The following is a 23,965-nucleotide window of genomic DNA, read 5'->3' on the forward strand; positions in this document are numbered from 1 at the left end:
AAGACTATTTTTTGTGTGGCCTAAGAGAGATGGAGATGCTGATATAAGTTCAGAGATGAAGCTGTTGTAGCATACTGGTCCAGGATATGTTTTATACTATAATGCAGACATAATTATGCTGGTTTGGCTCCATATCTTGTCCTCATTTCCTCATTCATAAATGTCAAAAATAATTTTTTTAATTGCTGGAGACTAAACTGAGTATATTTTTTAGTCCCCTCATCCATATTAGTCTTCAGGAACTTTGTAAATCTGTGTTGTGTGTAATCAGGAACACCAAGCATTATCTGAAGACCATTGTGAGATCATTTCATTCCAAAATACAAAGGACTTGAACAACACTCTGGACTTATCTTTGAGTATCCATCTTAGCTACATCATCCCCAGAACAAGAGTGGTCAGACTGAGGGCCTAGGGAGAAGGGTACATCACCCAGACACCCTCAGGTAACATAGATATAAAAATGGTTATTGTAATTACCAGAGTACATAAGTATTACATGTTGTCCATGTCATATTGACATACTGTACAGTAACAAGGTAGGAGTGAGTGAGTGAGTGAGTGAGTTGAGTTTTACGCCACACTCAGCAATATTCCAGCTATATGGCGGCGGTCTGCAAATAATCGAGTCTGGACCAGACAATCCAGTGATCAACAGCATGAGCATCAATCTGTGCAACTGGGAACCGATGACTTGTGTCAACCAAGCCAGCGTGCCTGACCACCCGATCCTGTTAATCGCCTCTTACGACAAGCATGGGTTGCTGAAGGTACATTCTAACCCGGACCGTCACGGGTGATTAAGGTAGGAAGCATCTGGAATGATTTATTTATCACCACCGGGCAGCAATCATGAGATCAGGACACCAATTAGGCCATGGAAAGACTACTGAAGGAAGTATAGTTCTACTTGATTCATTTGGGATCAGTGGTGAGGGAATTATTATTCCCATATTGATTGCCTGGCCCTGATTGGTCATTGTCTGGTGAATAATGCTGATCACCCACGTTGGCTCAGTGACTGAATAACAATGCCAAGTCAGCACCTGGTCAAATCAGAATACTGCTTGTGGTGGTATTCCATGCAGGATGTACATGCGTCCACAACAAACAGAGGATTAAACTGCCCATCTTGTTGAAATTGGCATGTGATACAAAATTTATTCACTTAGATGGATGGATGGATGGACAGTTGGGTGGATGGATGGATGGATGCATATGGTTGGGTGGAGGGAGGGAGGGAGGGAGAGAAGTGAGGGATAGATAGATAGATAAAACTGGGCACCAAGCCAGATAGCAGGAATGATCATCAATATACAGAAAATGGATGGATGGTTGGAAGATGAATTAATGGACACATATAATAATAAATATTATTAATGAGTGCACAATTTCACTTTTTGACATATATGTCATTGTTATCCCCCACAATGCATTTTGCGGGGGGTATTAAGATGGACTTCGTCCATCCGTCCATCCATTTTGTCTGTCCATGCAAATTTGTCTTTTCTGGACCATAACATAGAAACCATTTATTATTTCTTCACCAAACTTGGCACATCGATAGGTCTGGTGGTGAACTGGTGCCTTTTGGTAGTTTTGGATTTCTGAATATATTATTTTTTGCATTTCCATGGCAACAAGCTTGACTTTGACTGAAATTGGTGTTGGTGCTCTTTTCCGGAGCAGGGCCCCGTTCCTCTAAGCGATCGTAGCGCTACGACAGTCGTAAGTCTATGTTCAAGTATGGGAGTTACGATCACCTTAGCGCTACGATCGCTTTGAGGAACGGGGCCCAGAACTTTAAAACCGTTCCATGTTTCTTCACCAAACTTAGCACATAAATAGGTCTGGTGGTGAACTGGTGCCTTTTGCTAGTTTTGGATTTCTGAATAAAATATTTTTGACATTTCCATGGCAACAAGTTTGACTTTGACTGAAATTGGTGGAGTACTCCTTTTCAGAGCAGAACATTAAAACCTTTCAATACTCTCTTTCCACTTTGTGGGTATTCAAGAACCTAATGACATAAATCAACAGTACCACTCTAATTCCAGTATCAACATTACTGAGGTATATTAAACCATGGAAGCACTCAGGAAGTCTGTTGTTGATACAAGCATGCTAGTATATGAATACATATATATGTTTTCGTTAGATCAATGTGAAGAACAATGTAACATGTAAAATAGTTGACATATTACTGAAGAGTAGTTTACCATTGAGGAGGATATTGATGATTTTGTCTTCTTATTTCTCTTCTTTTGAACATAGAAGATAAATAAAAGATTCTGAAAGAATTTTCATTTACATTGTTACTCTCCTTGCGAACAGTCCAGAACTGCCAAACCCTGCAGTACTGTCAGGAGTTCCAGTGTTACAGTCAAGCTTGGCACACAACTAACCTCATTATAGTAATAAGTTTCACAGTACCCGAGTTAGTCAGGGAATAATTGCTGCCCGATTTCTCGTCAGGCAAGAGTTGAGCCTCCAGAATAAAGGGAGGTAATAAGGCAGTGGTGTGGAATGACTTTGTAATCATGTACAGCAATAGTTAATACTATCGACATTACCATCTAGAGTTACCAATCTGCTGTATTGTGCAAGGCACAGCAGTAGGATTGTATACATAATATATTACATTAATGGCTAAAGAATTGGCTTATTGATGTGGATTACGGCTGTTATCAGCAATGTAAATATTATCTGATACCTCGCCGGCAGTGTGATATTTCAGCGGATCTGTGTGTTTGGGGTGGTAGGATATCATAATCAATGTTTGTTATTCTCATTACCACATGTTATAAGCACACACTTTTGATAATTAGGTTCTGATTTCCATGTTATGTATATTTGGTGGGGGAGATATTTTCAGAAATAATGCCATGTTGTCACTTTGGGTGAAATTGTTGTGATGGGAATCAATAGAGAAATTACCCATAGAGCTTTCTGGATCTGTTGCAAAATGCTTGACATCATAACTTGCACTCTGATGTGGCCCAAGTCAGTGGACATGCTGGAGGTTATGTGCTGTGTCTTGAGAAAGTGGTACAAAGGAGGACTTCTTTTGTCTTTAAAAAGCTGACTGAAACGTTATATTCCACAAAATGAAAAAAATGATTTACGGACTGACACTGTCATGAAAACATGTTACATGGATATGAGAGGGACTATGAAAACATGTTACATGGATATGAGTGGGTATGAAAACATGTTACATGGATCTGAAAACATGTTACATGGATATGAGTGGGTATGAAAACATGTTACATGGATATGAGTGGATATGAAAACATGTTACATGGATATGAGGGGTATGAAAACATGTTACATGGATATGAGGGGTATGAAAACATGTTACATGGATATGAGTGGGTATGAAAACATGTTACATGGATATGAGGGGTATGAAAACATGTTACATGGATATGAGAGGGACTATGAAAACATGTTATATGGATATGAGTATTATTTGTTACACTGCTATACTGTGTCTAACGTAACATATGTTATATTTGGGATTACACTTTCTTAGTAAAGTACAGATTCTAGTACTTTTGTTGGGTTGAGTCCCATCTGGGATTCGAACCCACACCCTCAGAGTCAGGCACCTAATCGCCAGCACACAAAGTCAGACGCCTAGACCACTCACACAACGCGGCTTCCACAAAACACAAAGTCCGCAGTCTAGCTATAGACTACCAGTTGTCCGACTTCCTTTTTGTGGAAGCCGCAGTGGCTGAGTGGTCTATTTTCATATACTGAGTCTGACAAACCCTAGTAGAAGGTTGCGTTAGCTAACCTTTGAGCGACCTATGACCGTCCAATCAAACGCAAGACGGCTGAACGGATTTAACCAATCAGACAACAACTACTTGTTAGGGTTCGGCAGGACTTACGAAACGTTTTTGGGATTTTCTCTTCCCTGGTCGCTGACTAATATCAACGAACGAAAATCCGCATAAAACACAGATATTTGATCTGCAGTAAGTACGCTTAGGGGTTTCTAATGACATGGCTACTATTAGCTTATATTTCTCCAGCGCTGGGGTGAAATTAGTGAATCGATTGAACTCTGATTTCGCAGGGTTGTTTTTCATCGCGTTATTTTTCAACTTTATAAGTTGAATTTGCATTTTTGATGATTTGTTTCTGTAAGTCCATACCGAAAGGGATCAGAATCTGCAAAGTTGCGTTTTGGGTTGCATGTGACCTTTAAGGTTTGAGTCAACAAAGTACTGATACAGTCTTAGGACCAATCTCAGTGACACAATATTCTGAATCTAGAATCGGTTGGGATGTTTTCGAAAATGCACTTACACGAACGCCGTAGAGCGCTTTCTGCCATATTGGATAGTGTTTACAAAATCACGTTTCGCGAAGGCTGGTATTGAGACGCCTATTACATCACGTATATTTCATATTCAGCTTCGAAAAATGCATCACTGAATTCCCCATACATTTTAGAATCAAATTGCAACTGGTCTGTGTCACCAATACCAACTGTCTAGATAAAATGAGACGAAACATATTGGGTGTGAAAACGAACGCTGTGCTCGAAAGACTGCGCTGGTTCGAAACGTAAACAAAGACAAATTCGATTTTACACTGCGTAGCATTTTCTGAAATTTTTCAACATTCATCCGCCTATTCATAGCTTGCAATAGGTCAATACCTTTGAATATGCATGGAAAGAGTATCGTAGTAAGAAATAGGAAATTATAAATAGATACAATGCAATGATTTGATAATTCATAAGAAATTGTCAAAGTTTCCGTGCAGCGCGGACGCCATGACTGGCGAAAATCACGAGAACGACAACTGTAATATAGCAGCATTTCTGGCTTCTTCTCTTACTTACAGTGAAAATGATAGAAACATATAACAATACACAGTTAGTCAGAATCATTCTGATTACTTACATCTCATATGTATGTACAAACGATCCCTGAATCAATGGAAGGGTCCTCGCAAAATCCTATCTATCCTTGTCAGCAAAGCCGCCATTTTGTAAGAAATAGGTCATCGGTAGTAATGTCATACGTCAACATTGTTGTACATATTAGGCAATTTCTTTGAGGTGAAGGTCGGTTAAACAAGAATACACACAATCGCCCAATCCTTCCGATTACACTGTCAGTATTATAATGTATATTTTGCGGATAGTTCAGATACTTTTTCATGAAACTGACCTCAGTATCTACATTTAGCCTTGTCAAATATCATATCATACTTGCATATAGGGTTTACGGTGTTTTATTCTTTGAAAGGTTTTGATTGTTTGAATAATATTTACATAAGAAATTGACACATTTAGTGCAGTACACCATATTCTTAACCTTTACACAAGTGTTAGAAGATCAAACGTAGCCATAACTGCAATATTACTTTAGTTCCTATGATGTACAATATTCAATGCATTTGAACTAATATTGCAGTTTCACATGAACAGGTTAATGAATGGCGATTTGATTAAACCTTATAAGTAAAACTGATAATATTTAATGAAAATGATTTATGTATGTTATAAAATGTATATGCAAACACATTTAAAGGAAATGTCTTGTTCATTGCACATTTTTGTGTCGTTTTGTAGAGAAAACAATGATGTTAATTGATTGGCCAGGTGCGCGTTTGTCAGAAACGTTTTATGATTCACTATCATTGTTTTCGATAATATAATCAATTCATATTCGATTTAAAAATATTGTGATGACAGGATATCAAACTCTAACTATATCTATACGAAACTTGTTTAAAAATGTATAAAGCATGTCATGTCTTAATTTGGACAAATCGTACATCCATATTCTAATATATAGTACGTACTAGTTCCATATATAGAAAGCTATCTTTTTTGCATCTTCCATTGCATACGTATGAAGAGAAATAGCTGCAAAATCATAAATAAAGTAAATTCCTATCCTAAAAATAATATTCAGGTGTTGTGAAATGTTATTTTTCATTTACGTTAAATTGATGCCAAACAGGTGCGCATGTTGCTCATGATGAGATACACAGTCAAACTGTCTAATTGTTGATATATTCAGGACACTATTTAAAATGGAAAAAACAGTCATTTTATGTTTTGTCTAAAGAGTGTTAATTCTGAAAAAGAAGCCGAGACCTTTCACACAATTAATGGAAATTAGGTGAGATATATACTAATCAGAATACCAATGTCGTCACTTCCGACGTCACAAAATGCATAAAACAAGCAATGACGTCAACTAAAATGTTGTATTATTTTCAGCAATTTCAATACATTTGAAGATATGGCTAGTATTCTGGTAATAACGATGCAAAAAAAGTCAAAATACATCTACACAAACAGGAGAATATGGGAATCTAAGAACTAACTTATATATCGGATAGGGCCATCCAAATCGCTATTACGTGCTTTCACATGTAGTACGTTGTCATCTTTTCTTATAAATTGTGAAACTACCAAAGCGTATCCGGTCTTATTGGGGAACTTTGAATTGGAATAGTTTGGTTCACCGTGAACAAAAAATAACGAAAATATAGCGTCTGTATCCACAACAAATACTCTCCATGTGATTAGGGTTACATTGACCTCGCGCTAAGAATAACAGAGTTATGCCCCCTTATCATTATACCTGTATGACCTCTCTGTCGTCGTTTGACGTCGTAGAAGAAAATCCATTTTTGACATTTATTGCGAGTCATTTTTAATGTTGAGCGTATAATGTTATGCATAAGCACATAAATCCAATTCATATACACTTATGTCGTTCAAATAACAGGCTGTATTTTCTTCGCTCACACTTTCCGTAAAGATGCTAAGCTAAAAAATTCGTAGCAGAGTGCTTTTATCGGTACGCGATAAAAAGCGGAGAAATTTGCTGTTTTTTTAACGCATAACAAAAATTTGGACAATATTAAGCAAGGTCTATTTTTCAAACCGCCGAGGTAGTTGCACTTATATTTATACCAACGAATAGGAAATTTAATATTCTACATTTCTGTGTAATTTTATAGCCGTACGTAGATCCAGGACCACGCAAGCCCAATTCTCGCACAACGTTCACTTTTCAAAGCGTATGAAAATGTGCGCCTGAAAAAAAACTCGGCAACCAGGGGTCTAAACCTCAGTACGTCCAGAAAAAAATGTCACTTTGGCAACTGTGAGAAACAGGGACAAATACTTTTCCCATTCGCTTCATGCTTGTGTTAATTTGATCATTTCAGTGTACTAAACTATCAATAACTTGACAATGCCTACAGTACTTTATACCTCAACAAGACCCCCCCCCAGAGTGCCCCTTTAATGTGTTCAGGAACAGGTATCAATGCGTCCTTGCTATACTGATTGCTGCTTTCCTCTTGACTGGACAGTACCGATAAATCAATGATAGTTTCCCAGAACAATACCACTGAACAGTTGCCAAGGATATTCACACCCCACAGGTCACTATGAGTGGCATGAGATTAAGTCAACATTCGTGTCCAGCCAGATACACATTGTTATGGACAGTTCTGCATTGCTGGACTCCATTCATGTGCTGTTGAGGGGAGATAACTACAAATGTCCAGCCATTGAAGAGTGCTTAGTAACATGATCTGTATGAGCAGTTGCACACACAAATAATATGAATAGCTGCCACGACAATTGTTTTATTGTTGTGCTGTTCAGCCTTGATTGAGTGCAGAACTTGATTTTGAGATTTGATATCAGGAAATGTCGCAGTGATTTCAATAGCCCTTTTTACCTGAAGGCGATATATGTTTGAGCATATCGTGATTGGGGCCACTCTGTTTATGTTTGATGGTGTTTGATTTTCATTTAACTTGAGAAGTTGTAATAGAAGTTGATATGTTTGATAAAATTTGTGATTTATTTGTATAAACTTGTTTGGGATGGTCGTTTTAGTGAGGAATCATAAATGCTAATTCTTTTTAAACCATGCCTGCTTCATCTTTAACCATACATTACCTTACTGATAGTGAACTGTTTGGCAAACACCACATGGCAATTGACCTCTTCTTGTTCACTTTGGTTCTAGTTCCCCTTTTCACAATTTACAAGTTACAAGGTGCTTGTTACAGCAAATATAATATTGTGTCTGTTAGCATGTGTGCCTGTGTGGTCAATTGTGATATTAATGCGAGGATGAGATTATTGTGTAAAATGCGTCCTGTGATCAGAGAAATAAAGTGACAGTTACTGTCTATTGTTGTAGGTCTACTCATTTTATCAGAAACAATGACATACACAACACACACTAAATATACCATGCAATTGAGTGTTATAAGATTTGGATCTTCTCTCCAAGTATTGTGTCATGTGTAGTTACCGTATTTCTTCTAATAAGCACTTGGGCACTTGGGCGCTTTTTTCAACGGTCTTCCAGACCTGGTGCTTATTAGAGGCCTGGCGCTTTTTGGAAACCCGGTGTTTATTCATCTTGCACCGGATCCCATACATATTTATGTGCATGAAACCCTCTGATTGCAGCTTTGACAATACATAATATCCATAATATCCAGCAACCCGTGCTAGTGTGGAGGACAGGAAGTTATGACTAAAGGAACTTTTCCTTAATAAATCTATTTTTGGATCAAGGGAGAATACATTTTTAACAAAAGGTACCCGGCACTTGTAACAGACCTGGTGTTTATTAGAGGGAATACGGTTTTTGTGTAAAGTAGATCAAGCAGTTGCCTAGACTTGCACAAGTCTCTCAGATAATAAATAATAGCTTATTGATAATGTTTAATAATAATGAATTAAAAGAACATATTGTCCCTCTGGCATCCTGTACTGTCTGCTTATCTAGACTTGCCTCTTTATAGGATAGAATGACTATACATCCATGGGTTTAGTATTTGGTACAGCCTTGGAGCAAGGCCAGCAGTATGGAGGCATGCTGTCTGTAACCTATCTACAGATCTTATAATCTGGAGCGAAGCTCTCCCACATTGTTAAATGTCCACCATAGCTACTACAGTCATGGTGAACACTTTACGTTGGGTGTTTTGTTCGCAGGATTGTGATTACCTGAGTAACTTGATCAGGCTCATTTCAATAAGCCTTATTTGGAATTTTCTGTTTTTGTTTTCAGGAAAGTTAGATCCCATGCCAAGACTGATATGTTAAGTTTGTTAAGAAAGTGAGATGGTATTCTTGGACAGAACTGTTGTCATTCAATACAATGTCATGGAATTCTATGTCTGTGTGTAATATTGTTGAATGTCCCTGTGCCCTGTAAGTGGAGTGAGTGAGTGAGTGAGTGAATGAGTGAGTGAGTGTTTTACTCTGCTTTCAGCTATATTTCAGCGATAACACTAAAACTTAGGCTTCACACAATGTAAGAGCAAATACTTTATTGAGAAGGGCTTTTAACCCCAGGGCCCTATTATGCATCAAGAAGGACACATATATATACACTGAAGTCATCTAGTACAGTGGCATCAGACACAAGGATCATACTGGATTTGCATGGAGGAACATCACACTTCAATAGCCCATCTTGGTTGAGCATCACTTAGTCTCACTGACAGAACTCCCCTGGGTTTAAAGTCGATCAATCTGTTAGAACTCAGTGATATCATTTATGCGTGGATGATATTGATCACACGCCCACATGGGCAGTATCAATGTTGAAAAAATTATTGTCAAAGAATAAGATTTTAAAAAGTTTGCAGATTAGCTACAGGTTATAACACATTCAATAAATATATATAATTGTGTAAGTTATTCAAAATATTCCGTATGCATATTTCTTTTTAGGGCAATGCCTGTTTTTTCACTTTGCTTGTCTAACCATTTAGTTTTTATCATCTTGAGTGGAAGTTTAAATTGTGAAGATAATAAGAGGAGTTATCTTTCCTTGGCCGTCAAGTTCCTTCCTGTCATGTGACACCATTGTTACCGTCACAGTATCATCACTGACACCAGTGTGCAAGCTGCCATTACAAGATTCTCACACATCATCCCTGTATCCCCAAATGTTGGAATATACTTTTGTGTGTATATATCTTTGAGAATTTGATTCTTAAGGTGGTTTAGAAAAGGTTTACCAGACATTTGCGGCAATATTATACAGGGCTCCATGCTCACTGCGAGGAGCTAGCTTTTGCACCAGGCCAAAAAGCCTACCAAGCAGGATATTTTGAATTAAGTTTATTCCTAATGTTATATAAAATGGTTTCAAAGGTGTGATATCAGTGGATTTCATTCCAAGTCTCAATGTACACACCTACCAGCACCTACTAGACCTCTCTTCTCCAGCCAAAACTGCCATGATATTGCTGGAATATTGCTAAAAGCACATAAAACCATATTCACTCACTCTTAAGCCAAAATATTGCTATATGAAATAATTGTGCAGATTTGTACTGGAAAACGAGGAGGTACATTGACAATGATAGTTATCTCCTGGTTCCCCAAGCAAAGGCCTCACCCTCTCAATAGAAAAGAACTCCAAAATGAACACCAAAATGATGGATATGTATAAATGGCACAATGCCTACATTGACAATGATAGTTATCTCATGGTTCCCCAAGCAAAGGCCTCAACCTCACAACAGAAAAGAACTCACTTCCAAAAATGAACACCAAAATGATGGATGTTTATATAAATGGCACAATGCATAATCAGTGTATTCTCTGGATTCTTAAGACAGGCTTTATTCATACAAAAATATGTGAAACAAATGATGCAGGGTATTGGCCTTATATAATTGCTTAGATTTTTTTAATAGTCACACTGGGCATAAATTCATGAATAAATTATTGAATCAACAGTAGACCTTTATGTTTGTGTAGATTTTTGCTTTGAAAGTGGGTCAGTCGGTCAGTGAATGTGGTTCTACACCATTTTCATAATATTCCTGCAATATCACAGCTGGGTACACAAGCTTCATAAACTGTACCTATGAAGGGAATCGAACCTGGGACTTCAGTATGACTAAGTAAAGCTGTAACCTCAAGGCTAACCCATTTTTCCTAAGACAGATAGATTTATGGGATACTATATTGCTCTTCAAGGACATATGGAGGCAGTGGGGTAGCATAGTGGTTAAACTGTTTGCTCATCACTCTGAGGGTTCGATTCCCCACATGGGTACAATGTGTGAAGCCCATATCTGGTGTCCCCCACCGTGATATTGCTGGAATATTACTTGTAAAACTAAACTCACTCACTCATGGACATAGACAACATACACAGTTTGTGTTTCTCTGTATGTTTATATTGATCTACTGTGAACACCCTTGGAACACTACAGTATGCTTGATTTACTACTGATAATGGTCCTTAAGAAGCTCAAGTGACAGAATCAAAGTGACCGTTAAATGTTTTAAGTAAATGGGTATCCTTTTGATCACAAGTCCTTGTTGTGTTAAGCCTGAGTGATTGTATTCTTTGTGCATTGATGTAGGTAGTCCACTCACAGTTGTGTGTGTGTAAATGTGTGTGTGTGTGTGTGTGCACGCGTGCACACATGTGTGCATGTGTGCGTGTGGTACGTGCGTGCATGTGTGCGTGCGTGTGTGTGCGTGAGCGCATGCATGTAGGAGATCAAACCAGACACTGTATTCCTTGACCACAAAAGTTACTTAAGTCCTGTTGGTTGGAATCTCAGGTTCATTGTAACAGTTTGACTGCTCGATCCATACTTGTGTACATGTTTTGTTTCAACATCAGTTCATTAGATTGACAACCCCTGATAAAACTGAAACTTGAAACACAGACCGAATCAGCAGCAATCACTCAAGATACATGTTGTGTATAGGCCATCGTTTTTGTTTATTATAACAGATACGGTAATGTCATGCTCACATGAATACCATCTCTGTGCTGTTGTGGGTAGAGCATCTCTGTGGTGTTGTGGATAGAGCATCTCTGTGGTGTTATGGGTAGAACATCTCTGAAAACAGATGTTTGTGGTGGGTCCCCAGCTGCATTATGCCAAAACACATTAAAAGATGGTACTTGTTGTTACCCTGGCTGTAGCCCAGCATAAAGGGGATGAATCAAGAACTGACCAGTTACAGGTATACTGTGTCTTTGTTTGATAGGCATGTTATGCTGTGGCATGCATGGTATCTCAGGTGGCCTACTCACAGCTCTATGTATTTGGTATATCATTGTTTAAGTAGAACAATCTTGAAAGCATACTCACATGCTCCCACACATCTTAAAACTGAAATATAATATGTAATAAAGGGATTGTAAGGCAAGGAGGAGGCAAGGGTGGCCAAGTTGGCCATGCTGCTGACATTCCCAATATCGAAATGCATCCCAGGGGTGTTCCCAAACCTACAGTTGTGGGTTTGAATCCCACATTTGAGTTGATTATGTTCCTAGTTTGTCAGCACCAAACAGATTTTTAATATGATTTGTTTCATTCCAGGTGTCGAGCGTCAGGCATGGGATTGACAACAGTCCTCCGAAACGGTACCCTCACCTCCTACTGCGTCTTAAACAAATACAGGTAAGAATAAAACCATATTTAGTTTGTGGGCATGATTTTAAAGTATTTAGGAATACACATTGTATGGGTTGTTAAGTAACTTTGTTATTTAGCCTGACTCACCTTCTGACATAATACCTGTGTTAGAATATTGATCTTCAGTAACCCATACTTGTTGTAAGAGGCGACTAACGGGATCGGGTGGTCAGACTCGCTGACTTGGTTGCCACATGTCATCAGTTCCCAATTGTGCAGATCGATGCTCATGCTGTTATTCACTGGATTGTTTGGTCCAGACTCGATTATTTACAGACCGCCGCAATATAGCTGGAATATTGCTAAATGTGGCGTAAAACTAAACTCACTCACTTCTGCCACAAACCTTTCAGAACGTGTCAGATTTGTTGTGGAATTTAGGTATGGCTTTGTACCTGCCTGTATATACTTGGAAACCACAGGGTTACTGTCCAGAGGGGACTGTGTGGTATTTTAGAATGAACAGGAAGCTTCCCGAATTACTATTAGCCCTTGAGTCTTACCTGCATTAGATATTGATAATTTCTGTAAGTTATCAATAATCTTCCATTCTCTTGGACCTAGTTGACTGGGCTTTGTAAACAGATGAATGGAAATTTTTTAAATGATTAAAGTCCATGCTGTATCAGGTTATTTTTAATTAGCATATTATGCAGTCACATGTTCCATAAGCTTTACATCATTCCCTGCAGTAGAGTTCATGTATACATGCTGATTGCTTGCAGTCATTCCATAAATCGTCAATGACTTCAGTGTATGTCACTTGGATAAACTATACCAGTTAGCACTGTGTTGTTATACCATCTGGCTACTGGATTTCTTCATGTAAATTTGTACACAAACAACTCAAAATTAATTGGTCATGGTGATTTGTTTGAGTAATTTTGTATCTGTTACGTTCATGTAAAGTACTTAGGGAAACACAGTCCTGGTTGATGAAAAAATACATTAAATATATTTTAGAAAGCACTGTGTGAAAGGTTGAAGTGAAGGGCTTTGGAGGAAACTTAATAGGGGTTGATATAATCTTGAACTCTAAAATTTCATGGAATTGTAGGCTTGACAATGGTATAAAACCATAGTTTATAGTAACATGAAAACATGTCCTTCCCTTGAAATATACATGTTATTTTGCATGACATACACGGCCATGAATTACTCCTCCCATTGTAATTCTGCTGTGTCTCATTCACTGGGCATAGACTGTGCTGGAGAACACTTCAGCTATACTCTTCACTCTTCACTTTACTGTAAGCAGTTCACCGTAAGCTAGGAACCACTTGAGATGAGCTCCACACACACACTTAAACACTCGTATCATATATCCCCAGACACAAAAACTATTCACTCCCCTTTAGTGGTATGGCTTTTAGCTTCCCTCCTTGTCATACTTACAAACAGTGTTCAAACATCTACAACTCCTGGCATTTTAGCATTTTTCAGATATAAAACTTCAGTAATTGGTTTGTTTAGCTTTTCTCGGGTAAATAACTTACAATAATTGGTGTCAATATTTTTTGTCCTTTTTTTCATTTGTTGAGAGATATAATGTAACCGCTGGTGTGTACATTTTGTGTAAAGTCACACAAGTTTATTGAGGGGTATATGTACAAACGACTGTGCACACTGTAAATCTAATGTATGCAACTTGTAGGCAAGTCAGCAACAATACCTTCATCTTCTTATTTAATCAGCAACTCACAAAACCTAGAGACAATGATACGAACACAATGACATCATTTAGAACAATACCGCAACACAGGCATTGGTCATATACATCTGGTTGATTACAGACATAACAGACTATTGTTTGGTTATCTGTTGAAACCATGCAATCACTTGCAATTTATTTATTGGCATAAACTGATCTTATAAACTCTTTTAGAATATACAAATCACTACTCCAGACGGTGAAATATCTGTCGTTTTTAACATCAAAGAAATTAAGATATCCATTTATACGTTTTAGGTTAGGCTTGATCAACATAATGGTAAACGAAGGAAGACGTTATTATATTGAACGGTGCAAGAGAATGTGACCTCTGTGTAATTTAGGTGTGGAAAATGAAATCCATTTGTTACTTGTATGTCCTTTTTATAAAGATTTGCGTACGAAATATATAGCTGAATATTATCTATGTAAGCCACCTACATTAGCTTTTAAACTACTTCTTTCATCAACTGACCAGCATGTAATAATAAAGCTGTCGTACTATATCAATTATGCTCTTATTAAACGTAACAATCTGATATATAGTTTTGTAGACCCATCGTATTTCACTACATGTACGTAATTTACTTCCTGTAACACGATTTACTGTTTGGATCACTAATTACTACTTTTGCACCATATGTATAATGTATATGTATAACTCCAATGTATATGGGCCGGAGGCCTTTTGTACAATAAACATGTTTGACTTTGACTTATATCTCACTCACCCACTCACTCAAGTAGAAATCTCAAGTAAAAGTTCTACCCTCAAGAGCGCAATTCAGTACTTTTGTTTTATAAAAAAATATTTTGTTATCACTGCTGTGGTATTAAGCAGAGAAAGTTTATCTAATGTCAATCAATGGTTTGTTTATCACGTTCGGTATACACTACCGAGATATTGACCACCGTCGCTGATGATTTACCTTCAAAGAAGGCTCCTATCTGAAATCTACCTGGCCCAGGTGTGTACTTACCTGTCTGCTTGAACAATCAGCTTTGTTCTCCAGAATTCATTTCCCTATTGTCTGATGTCAAACAGTGCAAGAGAATGTATAAAGAAGTAGGCAGATATATAAGTCCAAGTTTAGATGATTTCATTGTGTTTGTCATCAATGGCCAAGTGGAATGGTGATTGTCTTTCTCAGGTTGGAAGATGTTGATCAGTATGTACTCAGGGAATAATAAATCAATGGCTTGTGTTTCTGTTTACAAGAACAATATTGGAAAGTGGAAATGATCAATACCTGTTGTGTGTTGGTCTGTATCCTCAAGTATGCTGTATATTGTGAATAAATCATTTGGGTGAATGCTGCTGTAAACACTATTACAATTGATAACAACATGTCGTCCTAAGAAATATAGGATAGAGTCCCTATTTATCTCATGAAATATGCATGCCTTAACAAATAAAATACACTGAAATATTTTTTTAGATGTGTTTTTATAAATTGGAAGAAGACTTTGCTTAAATTAATATTTACATGTAGTAATATAACAATCATCTGTTGTCACTACCTTGCTCATTTTGAAATTTCTCTTGAACTAAAGAAATCAGTCTTTGCTCTTCCTTATGGTCATGCTAGGACATATGGCAGCAAAATGGTTGTCAGCTCTTTGAACAATTATTGGAGACAAAGAAGAAATCTTCACAGTCTAGATAAACATGAGAAATGGTTGATGTGCACCGAGATACTGAATAATTAAAGTTAGGCTATTTCGTTCCCTGTATTTCTATGAGATGTTAGTCAATATATACCCAGTCAATAGTATGTGTTAGAATTGTGAAAAGAGAAGTTGGACAGGATCAATAACAAATATGCATCGGCTTGAATTTGATAGTTTTCTGACTATCTATAGAGCGATTTGGGTTTAATGTTGTCTTGATCAATGTTGAATTTATCTCACAGCATGTCAGGATAGTAATAATATTCTGAAAAAGATCTAAATAATGCACTGTCTAGATTAGACTTGCTCAGTCCGGTTTGTTCTATCATACCGCAGCAGTACAGTTTCTGTGAGTCTCCAATGTCCCCACATACATCTCCTTCAGATGTCCGACCACACTGTGAGACCAAAAAAGGGAGATGTAATGATGCTTTAAGTGCTTTGTAACACATATCTTTGGGATATAAATGCTTTTGTAGTAAAGTAGTTGAGTCCAATCTAGGATTCGAATCCATACACTCAGAGAAATGCCCAAATGGCACAATGTCATTTAGAATGTGATCAAATGTAACATATGCTATATAAGACATTACTGAAAGTCTGTGATCAAACCCACTCAGCCAGTGAGACATAATGGCAGGAGGGTTAGCTGCAATGGAAAAGAACATGTACCTGTATTGTTGTGGTTTAGGTTGTGACTAACTTTAAATGTTTCCACAGGTAGAGGGATGTATGTTTCACAGGTAGAGGGATGTGTTTCCACAGGTAGTTTCCACAGAGTAGAGGAATGTATGTTTCACAGGTAGAGGGATGTATGTTTCCACAGGTAGAGGGTATGTATGTTTCCACAGGTAGAGGGATGTTCCATAGAGTTTGTATGTTTCCACAGTAGAGGGATGTACACAGGTAGAGGGATGTATGTTTCCACAGGTAGAGGGATGTATGTTTCCACAGGAGGGATGTATGTTTCCCACAGGTAGAGGGATGTATGTTTCCACAGGTAGAGGAATGTATGTTTCCACAGGTAGAGGGATGTATGTTTCCACAGGTAGAGGGATGTATGTTTCCACAGGTAGAGGGATGTATGTTTCCACAGGTAGAGGGATGTATGTTTCCACAGGTAGAGGGATGTATGTTTCCACAGGTAGAGGGATGTATGTTTCCACAGGTAGAGGGATGTATGTCAGATAACCTTGTGGTAAACCAGCTGAAAACACTATTGTCAAATCAATAGAATTTACAAGGCGATAAATGTCCTGTGTTTTTATATTTTATGTAGTCATATTCCATGGAGTAGATGTGTTATTTTTATTTTCTAATCCAGTTCTTTAGGGCTTTGAATTATCTGTTCCTCAAATAGGCTACTCAGTAAGACCAACAAATAAGAAACTTAGTCAAAAGAGTGCTTCTTAAAATTGGTAGAATAATTCAAGGAGAAAGTTTGAAGGAAATGTGTGCATTTTGAGATAACCTTGACATTTATCCCAGAAAGAGGAGGAGAAGATGGCCGAGGTGGACCATGAGAACAAGCTGCTGCTGCAGAAGATGACGCAGATCATGAGGACACATGGGCGCATCGACAACTGGAACATGGAGCATGAACCTCGCAGGTCAGTTGTGTGGAGGCTACAGGAGTGTTTGAGATTCAGGTCTGTAGCTGGATGTACTGTGGATACTTGCTACCCTGGGGGATTCCTAGGAAGAACAGGTCCCCAGTATGCCTTGCTCATTGTGAAAAAGGGCTAGGGCATATTAGGTGGTCTGACTTGACGTTCATGCTTTCTGATCAGGGGTGTGAAGCCACATTCACTCACTCAGTACAGTATGTCTCATCAATCATTGAAAAACTACGTTGATTTATATTCCAGCAATATCCTAACTGAGGTTGGGAGGTAGCGGAAACACAAAAAATGGTCGTTGATATTCCCATGTAAGACATCAAACCCATTTTTCTGACAAGCAAAATACTTCACCACACTACTAAACACAGAGCCATGTGTAAAACTAAAGGGACAATGGTGTTAGGATGTGTTTAACTATATACAACAGCTACCAGTATGTGAAAACATATATAGAACACGTAAGAATGAGGCATGATTTATTTCACTGTAAAACATTGCTCTGTTATGATATCTGGACTTTGGCAACTTAATGATGTCATAAAGAAGATGATGGTTAGAGGGTATTGAATTGTTTCCTTAGATGCACTCTGCAGTGCTGATAAATGATATATAAGTGGGCAGTATACAGAAATCTGTAACTGAACAATAAGCACAGGTAATGGTTGTCAACTGTTTGGGTTTTTGAGAGTATTCTAGAAATACCAAATGTAAAGCCTGTTCATCAAATGGACTGCCGGTAGTGTTTCATTGCACAATAGGCAAATCCCTGTGTTGGTTATTTCTCACGTAATGTCTCCCTCCTGTAAATATAAGCATCTGTTTCAGCCTGAACTACCCCTACAAACATAAGCAGCTGGAGAAGATTGCGGAAGAGAACATCAACATCGCACGTCGGCTGGAAACTGTGCAGCCAATATACAGCAAGGAAGAATGGGTAGGAGGGGGTTCATGTAAAGTGATTGCTTTTTTCAACCTCAAATAGAATGACATGAAATAACAAATAATTCATTGACTGGTTTGCAAAAGTGTTTTGAATGTGGGTCGAAAGCTGGAAATCTTCTCAATTTATTCTGAACTTGAAAGCATTTTCTGAGTTTATTGCTAGGGGGTGATGATGATTTTTATGGAGAAGCACTTGTCATGTTAGTCTAACAAGTATGAGAGTTCACATAAAAATGTTACAGAAAGCAACACTGACAATTATCATTACATGTATTCAAACTTGTGGAAATCTTAATCTTTCCAAAATAATTTCGGCAAAATACTCAATAACCTATGTAAATCTAAAATGGTCCCAATGAGTTGACCTGGTCATGATGTTGTGATGTTGACTGTCCTGCTCATGATGTTGCGATGTTGTAGGAGGAAGAGTATCAGCAGCGCCGCTACCTCATGGATCTGTGGGCCTACTCCACCAAAGACTACGACGACACACCACGTGGCAAGTATAAGAGATCGGTGAGCCACTGTACCTCTGTTCAAGTGTTGCTGTTAACAGTCTGTATGTTTGGTTGATTGTTTCAAGTCTGTGTGGTAGTTTGAGGATAACATTACTAGTTGTGATCTGTCTTGTGTTACCACATGGTGTTGGGATGACCACAGAACTAACTTTGCTGTCTGGTGTCTTAGGGAATCTCCAGTTTAACAGTGACAGGCTTTAGGTTGTAAACTGCTGTATTGTTTAAAAATAAAAGATATATTCACCTGCCTTAATATGCCATATATTCCTGTATATAAAGTGAAATATGTATATGGCAACCCCTGTATAAACCTTATAAATTGATGCTAATTTATATACCCTGTTTAGAATGTGACTCTGAATGAAGCACATGCATACGTCATCCCCATATTTCCAAACATGTGTTTGTCTTCTGTTGGTTTTCAATACTTGGTCATGTAGAACATGGCGCCATTTGGAGTGTTGGTATGGTGTGGCACTAATTATTAATGGGTAACAGAAAAGAGACCTGTACAAAAGGCCTGAAGTAAGTTAGACGAGGGAGTTAGACTGATACATGCCTTTTCCAACACTTGCTGTTATATGAAACAACCCAAAGGGAATCGATTTCAGGTTCACTGGTTAGATATCATGTGTTAGGTCACATGGGTAACTGATTTGGGACGTCTCAAGTTACAAGAATATGATTTCATTATTGGTTATATTTATTCTGCTTATTAGCTTATTTTAATGCAACAGAAAAATTAGATATATATCTTTATGGAAACAATGTCAATGCAGTGTTCAGTAAAATTAACTGTTATGCCAAATTGTATCAGAAAATTATAAATTTACACATTTAAATTAATATATGCAGACAACTTGAATCTGATGAATTCAACTTTCTAATATGTAGATAAACATTTAACAAGTGAGTTACTGTATCTTAATGTTCAACATGAGTCTGGACATGAGTGAATCCTTGTGTAGGGCCAGTCATTATTCATGTACTGCAGCACTGTTTTGTTCTATCCACAGAAGGGTGAAGATTCCGATGGCAAGTATGATTCAGATTTTGAGTCGGATGATGATGCAAAGAGCAGCAAACTGCCGAGCATTGTAAGTTGAAAAACAGAATACGATCTCTGAGTTACAACAAAACATCTTTCAGTTTGACTGCAGTCAACATCATTTTCTTGTGTCCCAAATGAATTATGTTGGAACAATGTCATACTTGATGCTGGTATACAAAGTGTGGTATGGTTGTAGTGTGTGAACTTAATGATTGTATACATAGCTTTGACGTAGTGTGTAACTTAATGCTTGTATTTGTTAGCATTGTATGGTTGAATTGTGTAACTAAATACTTATTTAGATACTGTTGTATTGTTGAAGTGCTGTTACAGTAGAATGAGTAGATTTGTGTGTTAATTCTCTCACAATCATAAGCAAATTCCAAAACAGCCTTTTCAATGGTTTTGTACTCCTCTGTTTATACATGGGTTAGTGTGAGGTTGAAATATGAACAATTATGTTAGGTCATAGTTCTTAAAGATATAAAATAGTAGAAAACCTATATATCATAAGTGATGTTATGTTATGTTCAAAGTGTTGCTTGTTTTATCAAATGCTCATGGGGGTTGTCTCCCCTGATGAGTTGAGCATCTTGACAGCTTGTGTTTTATTTCAAGACTGATCATCTGTCATTTTGTTTTTCATTTGATTGTGAATTGTCATCTGTTCTGTTTTTATTAATAAGGCCAGACAAATTTTATTTCTTGTTTTATGGATCCGCCGGTCGTATTTTTTCAAGAATAAGAAAAAACATGAAAGTTTATTTCCCACGCTCAAAAAACAAAATCCTTATGTTTTTGTTGGCCAAAAATGTAAACTTACAAGAAAACTTCTTTTTTCCAGATTGGTTTTGCCCCATATACACTTCATAAATTCCCAAAAGTAAAATACTTTTAGTATTTAGAAGGAATATTACTTTTATTACTTTATTACTATGATCATTTTATTTTTATTGTTGTTCCCTCCTGCCTTTAGGTTTTCTGAGGCCAAAAATCCATAAAACAAGAAATAAAATTAGTCTGGCCTAACCTCTATTTGTTGCAATTAGAAAGTACTGGAAAAGTCAAAATGAGAATTATGCACAAAAATGACATAAATTATTTCTGAATTATATTTTCAAGCATTCAAAATGTTTTGAGATTTTTTACATTTCACTGTCAGCAAACTTATGTTGCTTTGTTCATTTTGTTTAATTGACTCAGTTAACGTTTTCATAATTTTTATTTTCTATAAAGGATGAAAGTGACAAGAAGAGTGATACCAAGAAAGAGTCTCAGAAGAAATCAAAAGATGAGAGCCATACCAAACTTCCTAAAATCAATGAGAAGAAAAAGGTAAATTATCTTTAAAGTATTTTGATTTTTTAAAATTCAAACTAGATCCCATACTTGTTTAGGTATTCAAATATACAATGAAGATCTTGTGGCTGCATAGGTGATTGAATGGCTACATGGTATTGCCAGCACAGTCACTTCCTGGCTGATGCAGTGTGAATTCATACCCCAGTTTGGTGTTCATGCCATCTGTCCCTGCTTTAGACTTGGTCAGATAATGTACTGGCTTAATCCTTGAATGCAGTCCACTTCAGGGGTAAACACATGCATTAACTATACACCCTGAGTGTTTCAGGGGCAGAATCAAGGAGTTGTTCATGGGGTTTGAATGTTTCAGATGGACCTGTTGACTCTCATATAACATGGTGATATCCTTGAAATTCAGTCGAGGTCACCAGTATGGACCCATTCCCACTTTTGTCATATTTGCAAATCTCCCCGAACCCCCTACCCACACCTGATACACATGAGAAAATCCTGAAAACAATTCCTACATCCACCCCTTAATGATTCTTAGATCAACCTGCGTGAAAAAGTATGTTATGATCTTCCTTCCTACAAACTTACCTGAATTACTAGTGTTGATTCAAGGAAGACCATAAGATCATACTCATGTCCCATAGCATGGTAGTCATGAGTTTGAGTCTGGAATGATCTGTCTGCACCATATCGACTACCGTCTTCACTTCAAGTGTGAAGACCATGAAAGTCTTCCTCACATCCAAAACATGGTCACATGTATGTAAGAGTATGTGGCAATCACCCCATCGATGAAATCCTTACATGATTCAACTGTTTGGTCATGCTGACAAAATGTCTGACCTCATCCCAGCAATTTGTGACTTCTGAGCCCAACATGGACTGTCCTGAAGTTCACACCCTGAGCAGGATAAGTCTCAGTACCTCACTCTATGACCCAGTGTCTTCTGTTGATGGGGGAGCGTCAAGTTATAACCCTATCCCAGCAATCTGTCCAGAGGTTCACACCCTGAGCAGGATAAGTGGCCTCTGAACCCAACATGGACTGTCCAGAGGTTCACACCCTGAGCAGGATAAGTCTCTGTACCTCACTCTGTGACCCAGTGTCTTCTGTTGATAGGGGAGCGTCAAGTTATAACCCTATCCCAGCAATCTGTGACTTCTGAGCCCAACATGGATTGTCCAGAGGTTCACATCCTGAGCAGGATAAGTCTCTGTACCTCACTCTGTGGCCCAGTGTCTTCTGTTGATAGCTGAGCATCAGGGCATAGAGTCATCCTGCAGATGACATCCTTACCTTCTCACCTTAGTCGTTTGAATGGTTCATGGTTTGAATCCAGTTATGACTGTTTGTGGTTAATCTTGAGAACCAGAAATTCACGTGTGCTGCCCCAAATGCATTGCTTTTTCATACATTTTATAGCATGTTCACCTGATGTGACTTTATTGAGAGGGATCAAATCTGATTAAAAGATCTGACTTCAATGAGATTGTATTTCAACATGATTGTGTTCCATCTGTAAAATTATTCATATATATTATGATTTATACAGCATTCTGATAATGTTTGAAATTTCTGAATAATCATAAATTTATTTATTTCAAAAAGATTTTCAAATCTGCACATGATTGATATTTTTCAGTTGATTTTCTTTTATTAATGACATTTTTGACATTTTGTATTTTTTTCAATCTGCACATGACAGGAGTCTTTAGGTTTAGATCACACTTATGAGATGTATTGGGGTAATCGATATGACCCTGATGGTAACAAAGAGGTAACCAATCAGCATTTAGTCTGATGTTCAGCCAATCAGCACTTAGAGTAATGTGCATGTTCAGCCAATCAGCACTCAGCATAGTGAGCATGTTCTACCTTCAGAATGATCATGTTAACCTATCACAATTTACACCATGTCCCTTGAAAGGGATTCTGATGTTTATGCAATGTTTTGTTATCTCACTGTAACTTTGATTTCAAGATAAAAATCTTAGCATTTTAATTCTTAGAACAGTTTCAAAATTGGACTAAAATCTTCTTTAGACTATGGAAATGCTAATGCAAATTTACTGGCTGAAGGTCACGTTTTCTCCACTGTAGGTGTTTTGTCATTACTTGGTTTACAGGTCCACTGATAATTAAGTTCACAAATTTAAATAGAATTCAACAATAGATTTGCAGTTGGCCAGTCAAAGGGAGCATATTTTTGCCCTTGCAATTATGACAGTTAGAGAATCTATTTTGGAATCAATATTTCAGTTTGGGCATTTAAGTGTGTGATGTTTAACGTTTTGAGGTCCATAGTTTGAAAACCATTAGAATTAGATTGGTTTCATTTCTCCTTTATCATGCATTAAAAAGATCAGTGAAAACTGATGAAAGAATGTTTTTATAAATACATTGTATACTGTTAACTAGGTGATATCAATATGTCTTTAACCCCGTCAAGTATGACCCCACTGTAAACATTAAAATGTAAGATGGCTTTAACTCACTTGATCATTCCTAGGTGCTTTTGGTTTCCCTAGTTCCTATAAATACAGATCCTCTAGTAAACACTGTACATATAGTAGGCATTACACTTATAGTAAACACTGTACATATAGTAGGCATTACACTTATAGTAAACACTGTACATATAGTAGGCATTACACTTAT

The 23,965-nt window shown here is 37.5% G+C and overlaps 1 protein-coding gene across 1 annotated transcript in view; it reads left to right on the top strand.

The window, feature by feature from the left end:
* Positions 1-23,965, top strand: part of LOC124287401 (titin homolog) — a 124,149-nt gene that overhangs the window by 13,687 nt on the left and 86,497 nt on the right. Inside the window, exons 2-8 of the mRNA XM_046723935.1 lie at positions 12,382-12,462; positions 17,348-17,469; positions 18,307-18,415; positions 18,844-18,939; positions 19,958-20,038; positions 21,229-21,327; positions 23,013-23,084. Coding sequence (XP_046579891.1) covers positions 12,382-12,462; positions 17,348-17,469; positions 18,307-18,415; positions 18,844-18,939; positions 19,958-20,038; positions 21,229-21,327; positions 23,013-23,084 — 660 coding nt within the window. The remainder of the gene's footprint in view (positions 1-12,381; positions 12,463-17,347; positions 17,470-18,306; positions 18,416-18,843; positions 18,940-19,957; positions 20,039-21,228; positions 21,328-23,012; positions 23,085-23,965) is intronic.

This window comes from Haliotis rubra, unplaced genomic scaffold (genome assembly GCF_003918875.1).
Source record: "Haliotis rubra isolate DU_JTF1 unplaced genomic scaffold, ASM391887v1 Scf40, whole genome shotgun sequence".
NCBI lineage: Eukaryota > Metazoa > Mollusca > Gastropoda > Lepetellida > Haliotidae > Haliotis > Haliotis rubra.